The sequence below is a fragment of the Protomyctophum parallelum genome (assembly GCF_964188405.1).
Source record: "Protomyctophum parallelum genome assembly, chromosome: 13".
Classification (NCBI taxonomy): Eukaryota; Metazoa; Chordata; class Actinopteri; order Myctophiformes; family Myctophidae; genus Protomyctophum; species Protomyctophum parallelum.
In genome coordinates this window covers 37,125,269-37,137,768 of record NC_139708.1, presented here as the reverse complement: position 1 = coordinate 37,137,768, position 12,500 = coordinate 37,125,269, and the positions used below count along the sequence as shown (strand labels likewise).

Genomic DNA, 12,500 nt, shown 5'->3' with positions numbered 1-12,500 from the left:
AGTCTTCAGGCTAAATCTGTCGACAATATTTTCTGATTAATTTAAAACTTTTAAAAAACCTGACGGAGTTATACACAGTTAAAATTAACTGTGTATATTGTTTGCTATGTTGTTGACAATCTACTTTAATTTAGTATGTATATGTATGTGATTGTGACAGTATAAGACACTTTTTTAGCAGTTTGAAATTGTGACCACTTGCTGGGGACAGGCTAAATACAGGCGTTTTTGGGTACAGTGCCTGCTTTTAACTAATTCAGATGGCATATGAAAACAATTATAATTAAATTAATGGCATAATAATACACAACTGTATTACATTTAACTTTGCAAGGGCTTTTATTTTTATGAATTAATTTATTTTTAACATAAATAAGGCTCTTATGTGTGGGACATGTTTTTTCCACTTTTGTCCCTCATCTCAAGAATGAGTGGTTTACATATGTTTAAATATGTTTAAACATGTTTACATGTTGTTCCAGAACCTTTAAATATGTTTAAATATGTTTACATGCTGCTCCACAACCTTTAAATATGTTTAAACATGTTTAAATATGTTTAAATATGTTTACATATGTTTAAATATGTTTACATGCTGCTCCACAACCTTTAAATATGTTTAAACATGTTTCAATATGTTTAAATATGTTTAAACATGTTTAAATATGTTTACATGCTGCTCCAGAAACTTTAAATATGTTTAAAAATGTTTACATGCTGCTCCAGAACCTTTAGATATGTTTAAATATGTTTACATGCTGCTCCAGGACCTTTAAATATGTTTAAATATGTTTACATGCTGCTCCAGGACCTTTATATATTTTTAAATATGTTTACATGCTGCTCCAGGACCTCAACTTACTCAAGGTAAGGTAAGGTCATTTTATTTATAGAGCGCCTTTCAAAACAGTTGTTACAAGGTGCAGTGCAATAAAATAAAAGGAATAAAACAAGAACATCTTAATCAAAAATAAACCAACAATGAAATAAGAAACAGAGCAGCAAAGACAGTACCTAGAAAATAGATAAGTTAGAACAGCACATAGAAATCACTGGAGCAAGCCAAAATGTTTGCGGTACAAATGCATTTTCAGTAGCTTCTTAAAGATCTCAACAGACACAGCGTTTCTCAAGCAGAGTGGTAAATCATTCCACAGCGTATAGGAGCAACAGATTCATAAGCTCGATCTCCTTTGGTTCGCAGCTTAGTGGCTTAGGGGATAATGAGAAGACCTTTGTCTGAAGACCTAAGGTGTCTCATATTCACCTTGGGGTGCACCAGTTCACTTAAATAGATTGGGCCCAGCCCATGAAGAGATTTATAAGTAATTAATACATTTTTAAATTTAATTCTGGAGTCGATTGGTAGCCAATGCAAGGCTGCAAGCATAAATATGTTTACATGCTGCTCCAGCACCTTTAAATATGTTTAAATATGTTTACATGGTGCTCCACAACCTTTAAATATGTTTAAATATGTTTACATGCTGCTCCAGCACCTTTAAATATGTTTAAATATGTTTACATGCTGGAGGAGTTCACAACCTCTAAACTTCATGCAAACAGCGCCAATGAACTCCACCGAAACAACTGGTGTGTGGTGCGTGCGTGAGTGCGTGCGTGCGTGCGTGCGTGCGTGCGTGCGTGCGTGCGTGCGTGCGTGCGTACCGTTATAACATCTCCTGCTTTGATGTTGAGGCTGGTGAGGTCATAGTTGTTGCAGTAATCCTTCAGAGCACGGACCTGAAGAGCAGCTGATGCATCTATGAGAGAAAGACAGAGAGACAGAGAGTTGCTGTTATGTTTATGTTTGTTCATTCTCAAACCACTTCTACTTCTACACATCTACTGCATCATTCTATGCCTTCCATCCATCCATCTCACCTCTGAGCAAACCACTGATCTACTGCATCATTCTATGCATTCCATCCATCCATCTCACCTCTGAGCAGCTGTTTGATCTCCCTGCTGGCCTGCGTGGCGGTGAACTGGTAGACGATGTCCAGCGCCGTCTGGCTGTATGTGTTCCTCACGGTGGCGTTGATGCCGCTCTGTGAGGGACACGGAATCAGAATCAGAATCAAACTTTATTGGCACATCACATCACGAGTAACATGGGTGAAATTCTTGTTCGTGCAGCAGCTCATCATTGCAGTTGAAAGAAAGAAAGTGCATAGTGCATGACTAATCTACATGGTACAATATGTATGCATATAAAATAATTAAATAAAGTGATGTAGCCTATGTGTATATACAGAGTAGTCTCTACTAAAAGGAGACCACTTCAGTTCAGTCTGTGCGGCATCACCAGTTCTAGCTCTTGTTCAGCAGTCTAATTGTTTCTTTTATATATATTTTTTATCCCACGATTTTGTAACCCATTTTTCACCCCTGTGTCAATCATCTAATGTGATCTATACACCCTCCACCAACCTAGTCCCCATATATGGGGGACAAGGGGAGACCAACCTAATCCCCATATATGGGGGACAAGGGGAGAGCAATGGACTTGAACTCATGCTTCCTTCATGCCGTGTCCAAGTTGCTCCTTTACACCTGACAGGGGGGAGTTTCCCTGGTTGGACGTAGCGAGTGGAAGGAACACGTTATTCCAACCAGTTCCTTTCCCCTCCATCAGGCGCCCGGCTGGCCAGGGGGAGGCAGTATAGAGACCAGTTCCTTTCCCCTCCATCAGGCGCCCCGGCTGGCCAGGGGGAGGCAGTTTAGTGACCAGGATTACTGCATGTTTTTGTGAGGGTACCTACCCTAGCGGACACGGGGAGAACATGCAAACTCCACACAGAAAGGCCCTATCGCCAACCCCCGCCTTCGGGTATGGGCACTGATGACGCGGAGGAGGAAACACACCGCCAGTGCCCACAGCGTCACGAGCGGGAATCAAACCCAGGACCTTCTAGCTGTGAGGCGACAGCACTACCAACTGTGCCACCGTGCCCCCCCAGCAGTCTAATTGTTGACGAGTAGAAACTGTTCCAGGGTCTGGAGGTGCTGCTCTTGATGCTCATGTAGCGTTTGCCCGGCTGTGGGCGCGGAAGTGGTTTGAACAGGCTAACCACTTCCACAGTGGTTTGAACAGGCAAACCACTTCCACAGTGGTTTGAACAGGCAAACCACTTCCACAGTGGTTTGAACCACAGTGGTTTAAACAGGCAAACCACTTCCACAGTGGTTAGAACCACAGTGGTTTGAACAGGCAAACCACTTCCACAGTGGTTTGAACCACAGTGGTTTGAACAGGCAAACCACTTCCACAGTGGTTTGAACCACAGTGGTTTGAACAGGCAAACCACTTCCACAGTGGTTTGAACAGGCAAACCACTTCCACAGTGCTTTGAACCACAGTGGTTTGAACAGGCAAACCACTTCCACAGTGGTTTGAACCACAGTGGTTTGAACAGGCAACAAGAGGGTGCTTTTTAGCCCATTCTGACCTGAGATCAGATTCATACGAGGTTTCCACTGGACACACACTGGTCTGATTAACCCATTCTGACCTGAGATCAGATTCTAAAAATGTCAGTCGTTCTTCGATTTTTCAAAAATAGCAGACCTACAAGCTCATAGCGCGCCAAAATGGGTTCTTGTTCAGAATGGGTTAGAGCAGTGCTTCCCTGTGACCCAAAACAGAAAGTGTGTGTGTGTGTGTGTGTGTGTGTGTGTGTGTGTGTGTGTGTGTGTGTGTGTGTGTGTGTGTGTGTGTGTGTGTGTGTGTGTGTGTGTGTGTGTGTGTGTGTGTGTGTGTGTGTGTGCGTGCGTGTGCGTGTTAGGCTGCGCAACAGTGACACTTGGTGGTGAGAAACCGCTACTTCCGCGCTCAGACCCAGGGACACAGCTATAGGGACACACATAGCTGAAGTGCTGCACCCTATATGGTTGCACCACTCAAAAATAGCAGATCTACAAGTACACAACGTGTCGCTTCGCGCCATGTTGTGAGCTTGCAGATCTGCTATTTTCACAATTTCAATATTTGTTCTAATTTATGTAACTTCTTAGATTTTTCTTTTATTTCTTTGTGACATTACTGAAAAAAAGAAAAAGAAACGATTTTGTTATTAAATCATGAAACGTTTTGCTGTTTTGGTAATGAAAATGTTTTAAAATAATAATAATTAAAAACCAAATTTAGAGAACCATCGTCAAAGTTTGTTGCACAACACCTAAATACAAACACAACACGAGCACGGGAGGTATTTACAAGAGATACAGAAAGTAGGATGTTCAGGATATGATACTGTACATCCTCTCCATTATTAATATGAATAGCTGAGTGGGCAGTCTGCTGAATGATGAGAATATACACGGGAGATGATATCGGTTTTGCCCCGGATGACCCTCCCCCTACACAATGACCTTCACATGGTATCTTATCACATTTTGGTGTTAGCATTATGTTATGCTTTAGCTATTGAAAAATAGCAGATCTACAAGCTCATAGCACGCCACCGAGTGGCGCGCTACGAGCTTGTAGGTCTGCTATTATTATTTTTTATCGAAGAACGACTGACATAGAAACATAGCTTTTTCAGAAAACTGTCAGGATGTAGAAGACAATTTTTAGAATCTGATCTCAGGTCAGAATGGGTTATTATGGTGGAGAAGATGCAGATGAAGTGGTCCTTTAATATTAACCCAGTTATTAGTGCAGTGGTTATTCATTGGTTCTCAAATGTTTTTTTTTGTTTTTGTTTTTTACTTGGAAAGGAAATGTGACATTCCCTGATAAATAACAACTCTAGACAGATCAATTAGCCAAAGATATTTGCAGATACGTAGGATTTATTTAACCCATCCAGGTCAGAGGTTAAGTCATCTTTATACTTATATAATATAATATATTTAAACACTCATTTGTTCCCCTGTCAATCAAAATGCTCAATCAGAGATTGCCGAATGCACTTTATTGACTAGTTTCCTTTTATCAAGGGAATGTGTGCAACATCTCTGTTTTGTATGTTGGGTGTTTCATGGTGTCAGGGGTAGAGTGCCTGGATGGTAACCGTAAGGTTGCCAGTTCGAACCCGGGCTCCCCCAGAGTTACTGTCGAAGTGTCCTTGAGCAAGACACTGAACCCCTAATTGCTCCCGATGTGCTAGTTGGTGCCTTGCATGGTTTCCGCAGCCATCGGTGTATGAATGTGTGTGTGAATGGGTGAATGTAATGCACAATCTCTGTAAAGCGCTTTGGATAAAGGCGCTATATAAATGCACCATTTAGCATTTAGCATTTAGCATTTATGTGAACGTGTCTGTTATTTGTATGCAGCTGTGACTCTGTCTCCCAAGGGAGACAAATAAAGACAACCTTGAACCTACTGTCGTCTTTTATGTAATATTATGTGCTATTGCTTATTCTGTACTTGTTCTGTAACCGTACCGTACCTGTGTCTTTGTATCTTCCTTACTGCAGTGCTGCAAAGCTGCATTTTCTCATCACCAATAGAGGTCTGTCTATCTAACCTATAGGAGCAGTTCTCATTGCTCAGGGACAGGCCAGGAGGAGCCGGGACCCAACGGGGAACTTTTCGATTCCTAGGCTGAACCCGAGGACCCCCTCACTGACCCCCTCACTGACCCCCTCACAGACCCCCTCACTGACCCCCTCACTGACCCCCTCACTGACCCCCTCACTGACCCCCTTACTGACCCCCTCACAGACCCCCTCACAGACCCCCTCACTGACCCCCTCACTGACCCCCTCACTGACCCCCTCACAGACCCCCTCACTGACCCCCTCACAGACCCCCTCACTGACCCCCTCACTGACCCCCTCACAGACCCCCTCACTGACCCCGGGGACCCCCTCACTGACCCCCTCACAGACCCCCTCACTGACCCCCTCACTGACCCCCTCACAGACCCCCTCACAGACCCCCTCACAGACCCCCTCACAGACCCCCTCACAGACCCCCTCACAGACCCCCTCACTGACCCCCTCACAGACCCCCTCACAGACCCCCTCACTGACCCCCTCACTGACCCCCTCACTGACCCCCTCACTGACCCCCTCACTGACCCCCTCACTGACCCCCTCACTGACCCCCTCACTGACCCCCTCACTGACCCCCTCACTGACCCCCTCACAGACCCCCTCACTGACCCCGGGGACCCCCTCACTGACCCCCTCACAGACCCCCTCACTGACCCCGGGGACCCCCTCACAGACCCCCTCACTGACCCCCTCACTGACCCCCTCACTGACCCCCTCACTGACCCCCTCACAGACCCCCTCACTGACCCCCTCACAGACCCCCTCACTGACCCCCTCACAGACCCCCTCACAGACCCCCTCACAGACCCCCTCACAGACCCCCTCACAGACCCCCTCACAGACCCCCTCACAGACCCCCTCACTGACCCCGGGGACCCCCTCACTGACCCCCTCACAGACCCCCTCACTGACCCCCTCACTGACCCCCTCACTGACCCCCTCACTGACCCCCTCACTGACCCCCTCACAGACCCCCTCACAGACCCCCTCACAGACCCCCTCACAGACCCCCTCACTGACCCCGGGGACCCCCTCACTGACCCCCTCACAGACCCCCTCACTGACCCCCTCACTGACCCCCTCACTGACCCCGGGGACCCCCTCACTGACCCCCTCACTGACCCCCTCACTGACCCCCTCACTGACCCCCTCACTGACCCCCTCACTGACCCCCTCACTGACCCCGGGGACCCCCTCACTGACCCCAGGGACCCCCTCGAAAACAAGATGCTGCATCTCAAGGGGCTTAATAACCTCTAGTGAAATTCGTAAAATAAATAAAAAATCAATTAACTAGTCCGCCCCCTGAGGCGCTGACACTCGTGACTAGAGCGTATCTAGAAAAGTCTAGAATCATATTTCTGTTTAAAACTCATCAGTCCAGGCCATCCATTCCATTCCACTTACATCCAGCAGGAGTCTCACTGCCTCCGTCTTGCCACAGAGGGCGGCTTCGTGCAGGGCTGTGCCGGCCTTGGTCTGCCTGTTGATGTCTATCCCCGCCTGGATCAGCAGTCTAAAGGCACAGAGGGCATTAAACACAGCATTAGAGTCTAAAGGCACAGAGGGCATTAAACACAGCATTAGAGTCTAAAGGCACAGAGGGCATTAAACACAGCATTAGAGTCTAAAGGCACAGAGGGCAATAAACACAGCATTAGAGTCTAAAGGCACAGAGGGCATTAAACACAGCATTAGAGTCTAAAGGCACAGAGGGCATTAAACACAGCATTAGAGTCTAAAGGCACAGAGGGCATTAAACACAGCATTAGAGTCTAAAGGCACAGAGGGCATTAAACACAGCATTAGAGTCTAAAGGCACAGAGGCATTAAACACAGCATTAGAGTCTAAAGGCACAGAGGCATTAAACACAGCATTAGAGTCTAAAGGCACAGAGGGCATTAAACACAGCATTAGAGTCTAAAGGCACAGAGGCATTAAACACAGCATTAGAGTCTAAAGGCACAGAGGGCATTAAACACAGATGATGATATATAGAATGCCACATTCTATGCCAATAAAGTTTGTGGATTTGGAGAGAGAGAAGAGAGAGAGAGAGAGAGAGAGAGAGAGAGAGAGAGAGAGAGAGAGAGAGAGAGAGATAGAGAGAGAGAGAGCCTGGGCACACTTGAACTTCCATGCGTGGACAGAAGAAGCTGTGTTTTGCGTCATTTCCATTTTTTTAGACAGCTGGTGGAGCTTCTTTTCCATCCACCAGCTGTCTAAAAAAACGGAAATGACGCAAAACACAGCTTCTTCTGTCCACGCATGGAATCTAAAGTGTGCTCAGACCCAGAGAGAGAGAGAGAGAGATATGTAATGAGGAAATGGTGAGAGGAAGGACAGGGTCAGAGAAAGGTCACAAAGGGGTGAAAGGTTAATGGGAACAAATTAGGTCTGTCTGTCTGTCTGTCTGTCTGTCTGTCTGTCTGTACATCTGTCTGTACGTCTATATGAACGTTTGTCCGTAGGTTTCTGTGTCTCTCTGTGTGTCTGTGTGTTTGTGCTTGCGTGTGTGTGTGTGTGTGTGTGTGTGTGTGTGTGTGTGTGTGTGTGTGTGCGGTGTGCATGCATGTGTGTGATGTTAATGAGTGTCATTTATCAGTGTCAGTTCTAGAGGGCAGACAGCCTCTCCTCTGTCAACTATGACAGGCATTTATCTGTCTCTCTCTAAAACACAGGCACACACACACACACACACACACACACACACACACACACACACACACACACACACACACACACACACACACACACACACACACACACACACACACACACACACACACACACACACACACACACACACACACACACACTCTTTAACAGCCCAAAGACTGATGAGAGGCTACATGTAATGTGTTTGTAGTGTCAGTGTCGCACACAGTGCTGTGATCCTCCACTGTCAAGCTATTGTGTATTGTGCTGACACAGGACAGCACCAGCAAGAGGAATAATGACCTATTATACAGGGAGTCACTGTTCCATCAATAATTAGCTGTACAGTATACAACTGTCACTCCATGAAAGATAATGCTGTTAGATTACCGCTGTTCGCTCAGTCATGGAAGTGAGTACATGAGCAGTGACGCAGATTACTGTAGGTTTGTCTGTCTCTGCAGCCACGTTACAGTAAGAAGAGATACTATGTTACAAGAGATACCATGTTACAGTAAGAAGAGATACTGTTACAGTAAGAAGATATACTATGTTACAGTAAGAAGAGATACTATGTTACAAGAGATACCATGTTACAGTAAGAAGAGCTACTATGTTACAGTAAGAAGAGCTACTATGTTACAGTAAGAAGAGATACTATGTTACAAGAGATACCATGTTACAGTAAGAAGAGATACTATGTTACAAGAGATACCATGTTACAGTAAGAAGAGATACTATGTTACAAGAGATACCATGTTACAGTAAGAAGAGATACTATGTTACAAGATATACCATGTTACAGTAAGAAGAGATACTATGTTACAGTAAGAAGAGCTACTATGTTACAGTAAGAAGAGATACTATGTTACAAGAGATACCATGTTACAGTAAGAAGAGATACTATGTTACAAGAGATACCATGTTGCAGTAAGAAGAGATACTATGTTACAGTAAGAAGAGATACTATGTTACAAGAGATACCATGTTGCAGTAAGAAGAGATACTATGTTACAAGAGATACCATGTTACAGTAAGAAGAGATACTATGTTACAAGAGATACCATGTTACAGTAAGAAGAGATACCATGTTACAGTAAGAAGAGATTCTATGTTACAGTAAGAAGATATACTATGTTACAGTAAGAAGAGATACTATGTTACAAGAGATACCATGTTACAGTAAGAAGAGATACCATGTTACAGTAAGAAGAGATACTATGTTACAGTAAGAAGAGATACCATGTTACAGTAAGAAGAGATACTATGTTACAGTAAGAAGAGATACCATGTTACAGTAAGAAGAGATTCTATGTTACAGTTAGAAGAGATACTATGTTACAGTAAGAAGAGATACTATGTTACAGTAAGAAGAGATACTATGTTACAGTAAGAAGAGATACTATGTTACAGTAAGAAGAGATACTATGTTACAGTAAGAAGATATACTATGTTACAGTAAGAAGAGATACTAGTAGTCTCAACTTTGTAATAATATGTTTTGGGATGGTATGGGATACAGTAGGCTATAGATATACAGTAAAAAACTGTTAAGGTATTTTTTCGGAGAACCACCACAAAAAATCAAAAGAAATACTCCCAGTGTGCAAGCTATTAAATTGATGTAATATATTGTAAAATATAAGCTACTTTAATATAAGTAAAAGAACAGATCTACAAGCTCACATTGCGCTACAAGCTTTCAGATACAACTGCTGCAGCTCACCACTTTTTCACGACGACGACGTATGCGACAAAGTATAAAACAGGGCATAGTTGGTTAATAAGAGTAATCACTTTACTCAATTATAAGAATCAATTGCAATGTTTTCACTGACAAAATATCAATAATAAAAAGGTCACGTAAAGAATCAATATGTCTGAGTAGCTCAGTAGATAGAGCAGTGGTCTTTGGACCACAGTGCTCTGGGTTTGATCCTCATCACCAAATACATGGTAAATGGTAAATGGTGCATTTATATCGCGCCTTTATCCAAGGCGCTTTACATAGATTACATTCACCCATTCACATAAACATTCATACACCGATTGCGGCGGAAGCCATGCAATCACATCAGGAGCAATTTGGGGTTCAGTCAGTGTCATGCCCGAGGACACTTCGACATGTAGACAGGAGGAGGAGCCGGGAATCGAATCATCGGGACATTGCCGGGACACTGCCTTCCATCAAGGACATTGCGCACAACCGCTGTCTGTCTAGGGCCAACAACATCAGAAATGACCCCACCCACCCACCCCAGGGACTGTTCACTCTGTTGCCTTCTGGCAGAAGGTATCGAAGCATTGTGAGTAAAACAGCAAGATTCTCCAAGAGCTTTTTCCCCCAAGCCATCAGACTTCTGAACACCTGCAATATCCCCTAACCTTTCCCCCTATATGCTGCTATAAGGACTCTATCCTGTTGTGCAATATCTTGTCTCCAAATGAACTAATGGTGCTTTTAATTTATTTGTTTTTAAGTGGATTTTAGATTTTAATAGTATTTTAGCTCTTTTAACTAGCATACTAAAAGCCAGTGAAACGACATTTCGTTCTCTTATGAATTTTATGTATCTGCTGAATGACAATAAAGCTATCTAAAGCTATCTATGAGTACCACAGCTCAACTTTGATTCTAGAACTGATTCCGTGCTAGATCCTTGGAACCTTGGTGCTTTCACGGAACCGGCGGTCATTTTTTTGTTCCCGTTCCGAACCAACTTTTAGGGTTCGGAAACCAATTCATTTTCAGTGTAAACACTCTGAACTGAACTGGTTCAACCCCTGTGGAAACGGAGCCTATAGTGTGTTAAGCGCTGGGAGCTGATGGCAGGGTGTGGCACTCCATCTCCCAGGCCCCAGGGGTCTAACGCTTTGAAACGGGTATAGACACCTTGTTGGGCTGATATACCGACAATAAGCCACTCCGACCTACTTACTTAATCAATAGAATAATCGATACCTGCAGTGATTCTCACTGTACAGTTTCATGTCAAGAAGAACCCGCGTCATCAGTGCCCATTCCCGAGGCGGGGTTGGCGAAAGGGCCTTTCTGTGTGGAGTTTGAATGTTCTCCCCGTGTCCCCTAGGGTATAGGTACCCTCACATGTTCTCCCCGTGTCCCCTAGGGTTCTCCCCGTGTCCCCTAGGGTAGGTACCCTCACATGTTCTCCCCGTGTCCCCTAGGGCAGGTACCCTCACATGTTCTCCCCGTGTCCCCTCACATGTTCTCCCCGTGTCCCCTAGGGTAGGTACCCTCACATGTTCTCCCCGTGTCCCCTAGGGTAGGTACCCTCACATGTTCTCCCCGTGTCCCCTAGGGCAGGTACCCTCACATGTTCTCCCCGTGTCCCCTAGGGTAGGTACCCTCACATGTTCTCCCCATGTCCCCTAGGGTAGGTACCCTCACATGTTCTCCCCGTGTCCCCTAGGGTAGGTACCATCACAAAAAACATGCAGTAATCCTGGTCTCTAAACTGCCTCCCCTTGGCCAGCCGGGGCGCCTGATGGAGGGGAAAGGAACTGGTCGGAATAACGTGTTCCTTCCACGCGCTACGTCCAACCAGGGAAGCTCTCCCCTGTCAGGTGAAAATAAGCAGCTTGGACTCCTCATGCATAGAAGGAAACATGAGGTCAGTTTGCTGCCCCCCCAGGTTGGCAGAGGAAGTGTAGCGCCCCAGATTACAGTTGATAATTGACACTGTGTGAAAAAATGGGTTACAAGATCGTGGGATAAAAAATGTAGGTAAAAAAAAGAAAAAGAAAAAGAAAAACCCCAATTGATATGTATTTGGCTGCGGACGGACCCCCGTTTGAAAATGTTTTGTGCCGCCAGGGACCCCCAGAGAAGAAGATTTGGGTTGAAAAATAAATCAAATTTATTCAAACATTTCCAATACTTACAAGATTTAAAAAATCACACCCGTGTGAACCCCCCCCCCACCTCTCTCTCTCTCTCTCTCTCTCTCTCTCTCATTAGCAGGCAACAGTGCAGCACTATCCCTCTCTCTCTTTTTGGCACAACAGCGCCCCTACTGGTACTAATAGTCATATACTGGTGCTCATTAACCAACACAAAAGCCAAATTCCAATACCGCAACTTTCACACTCGCTCACTCCCCTCGCGTCCTCCACTCACTCACTCCCCTCGCATCCTCCACTCGCTCACTCCCCTCGCATCCTCCACTCGCTTAGCCTGGTTAATAAACCAGACCGAATCAGCCGTTGGCAAAAAAAATTGCCTACCGGCGGATTTCGGTCTGGAGAGGCTCAATTTTACGCCCATTTCCTACACACGAGAATGTGTGCGCCCAATAGGGACACGGTATAC

General features: G+C 45.0%; 1 protein-coding gene across 1 annotated transcript in view; it reads right to left on the bottom strand.

Annotated features, from left to right (window-relative positions):
• caskin1 (CASK interacting protein 1) overlaps positions 1-12,500 on the bottom strand; it is a 74,261-nt gene that overhangs the window by 47,723 nt on the left and 14,038 nt on the right. The window contains exons 5-7 of the mRNA XM_083780848.1: positions 6,919-7,027; positions 1,943-2,051; positions 1,669-1,763 (exon numbers count right to left, since the gene is read on the bottom strand). Of these exons, the coding sequence (XP_083636974.1) occupies positions 1,669-1,763; positions 1,943-2,051; positions 6,919-7,027 (313 nt within the window). The remainder of the gene's footprint in view (positions 1-1,668; positions 1,764-1,942; positions 2,052-6,918; positions 7,028-12,500) is intronic.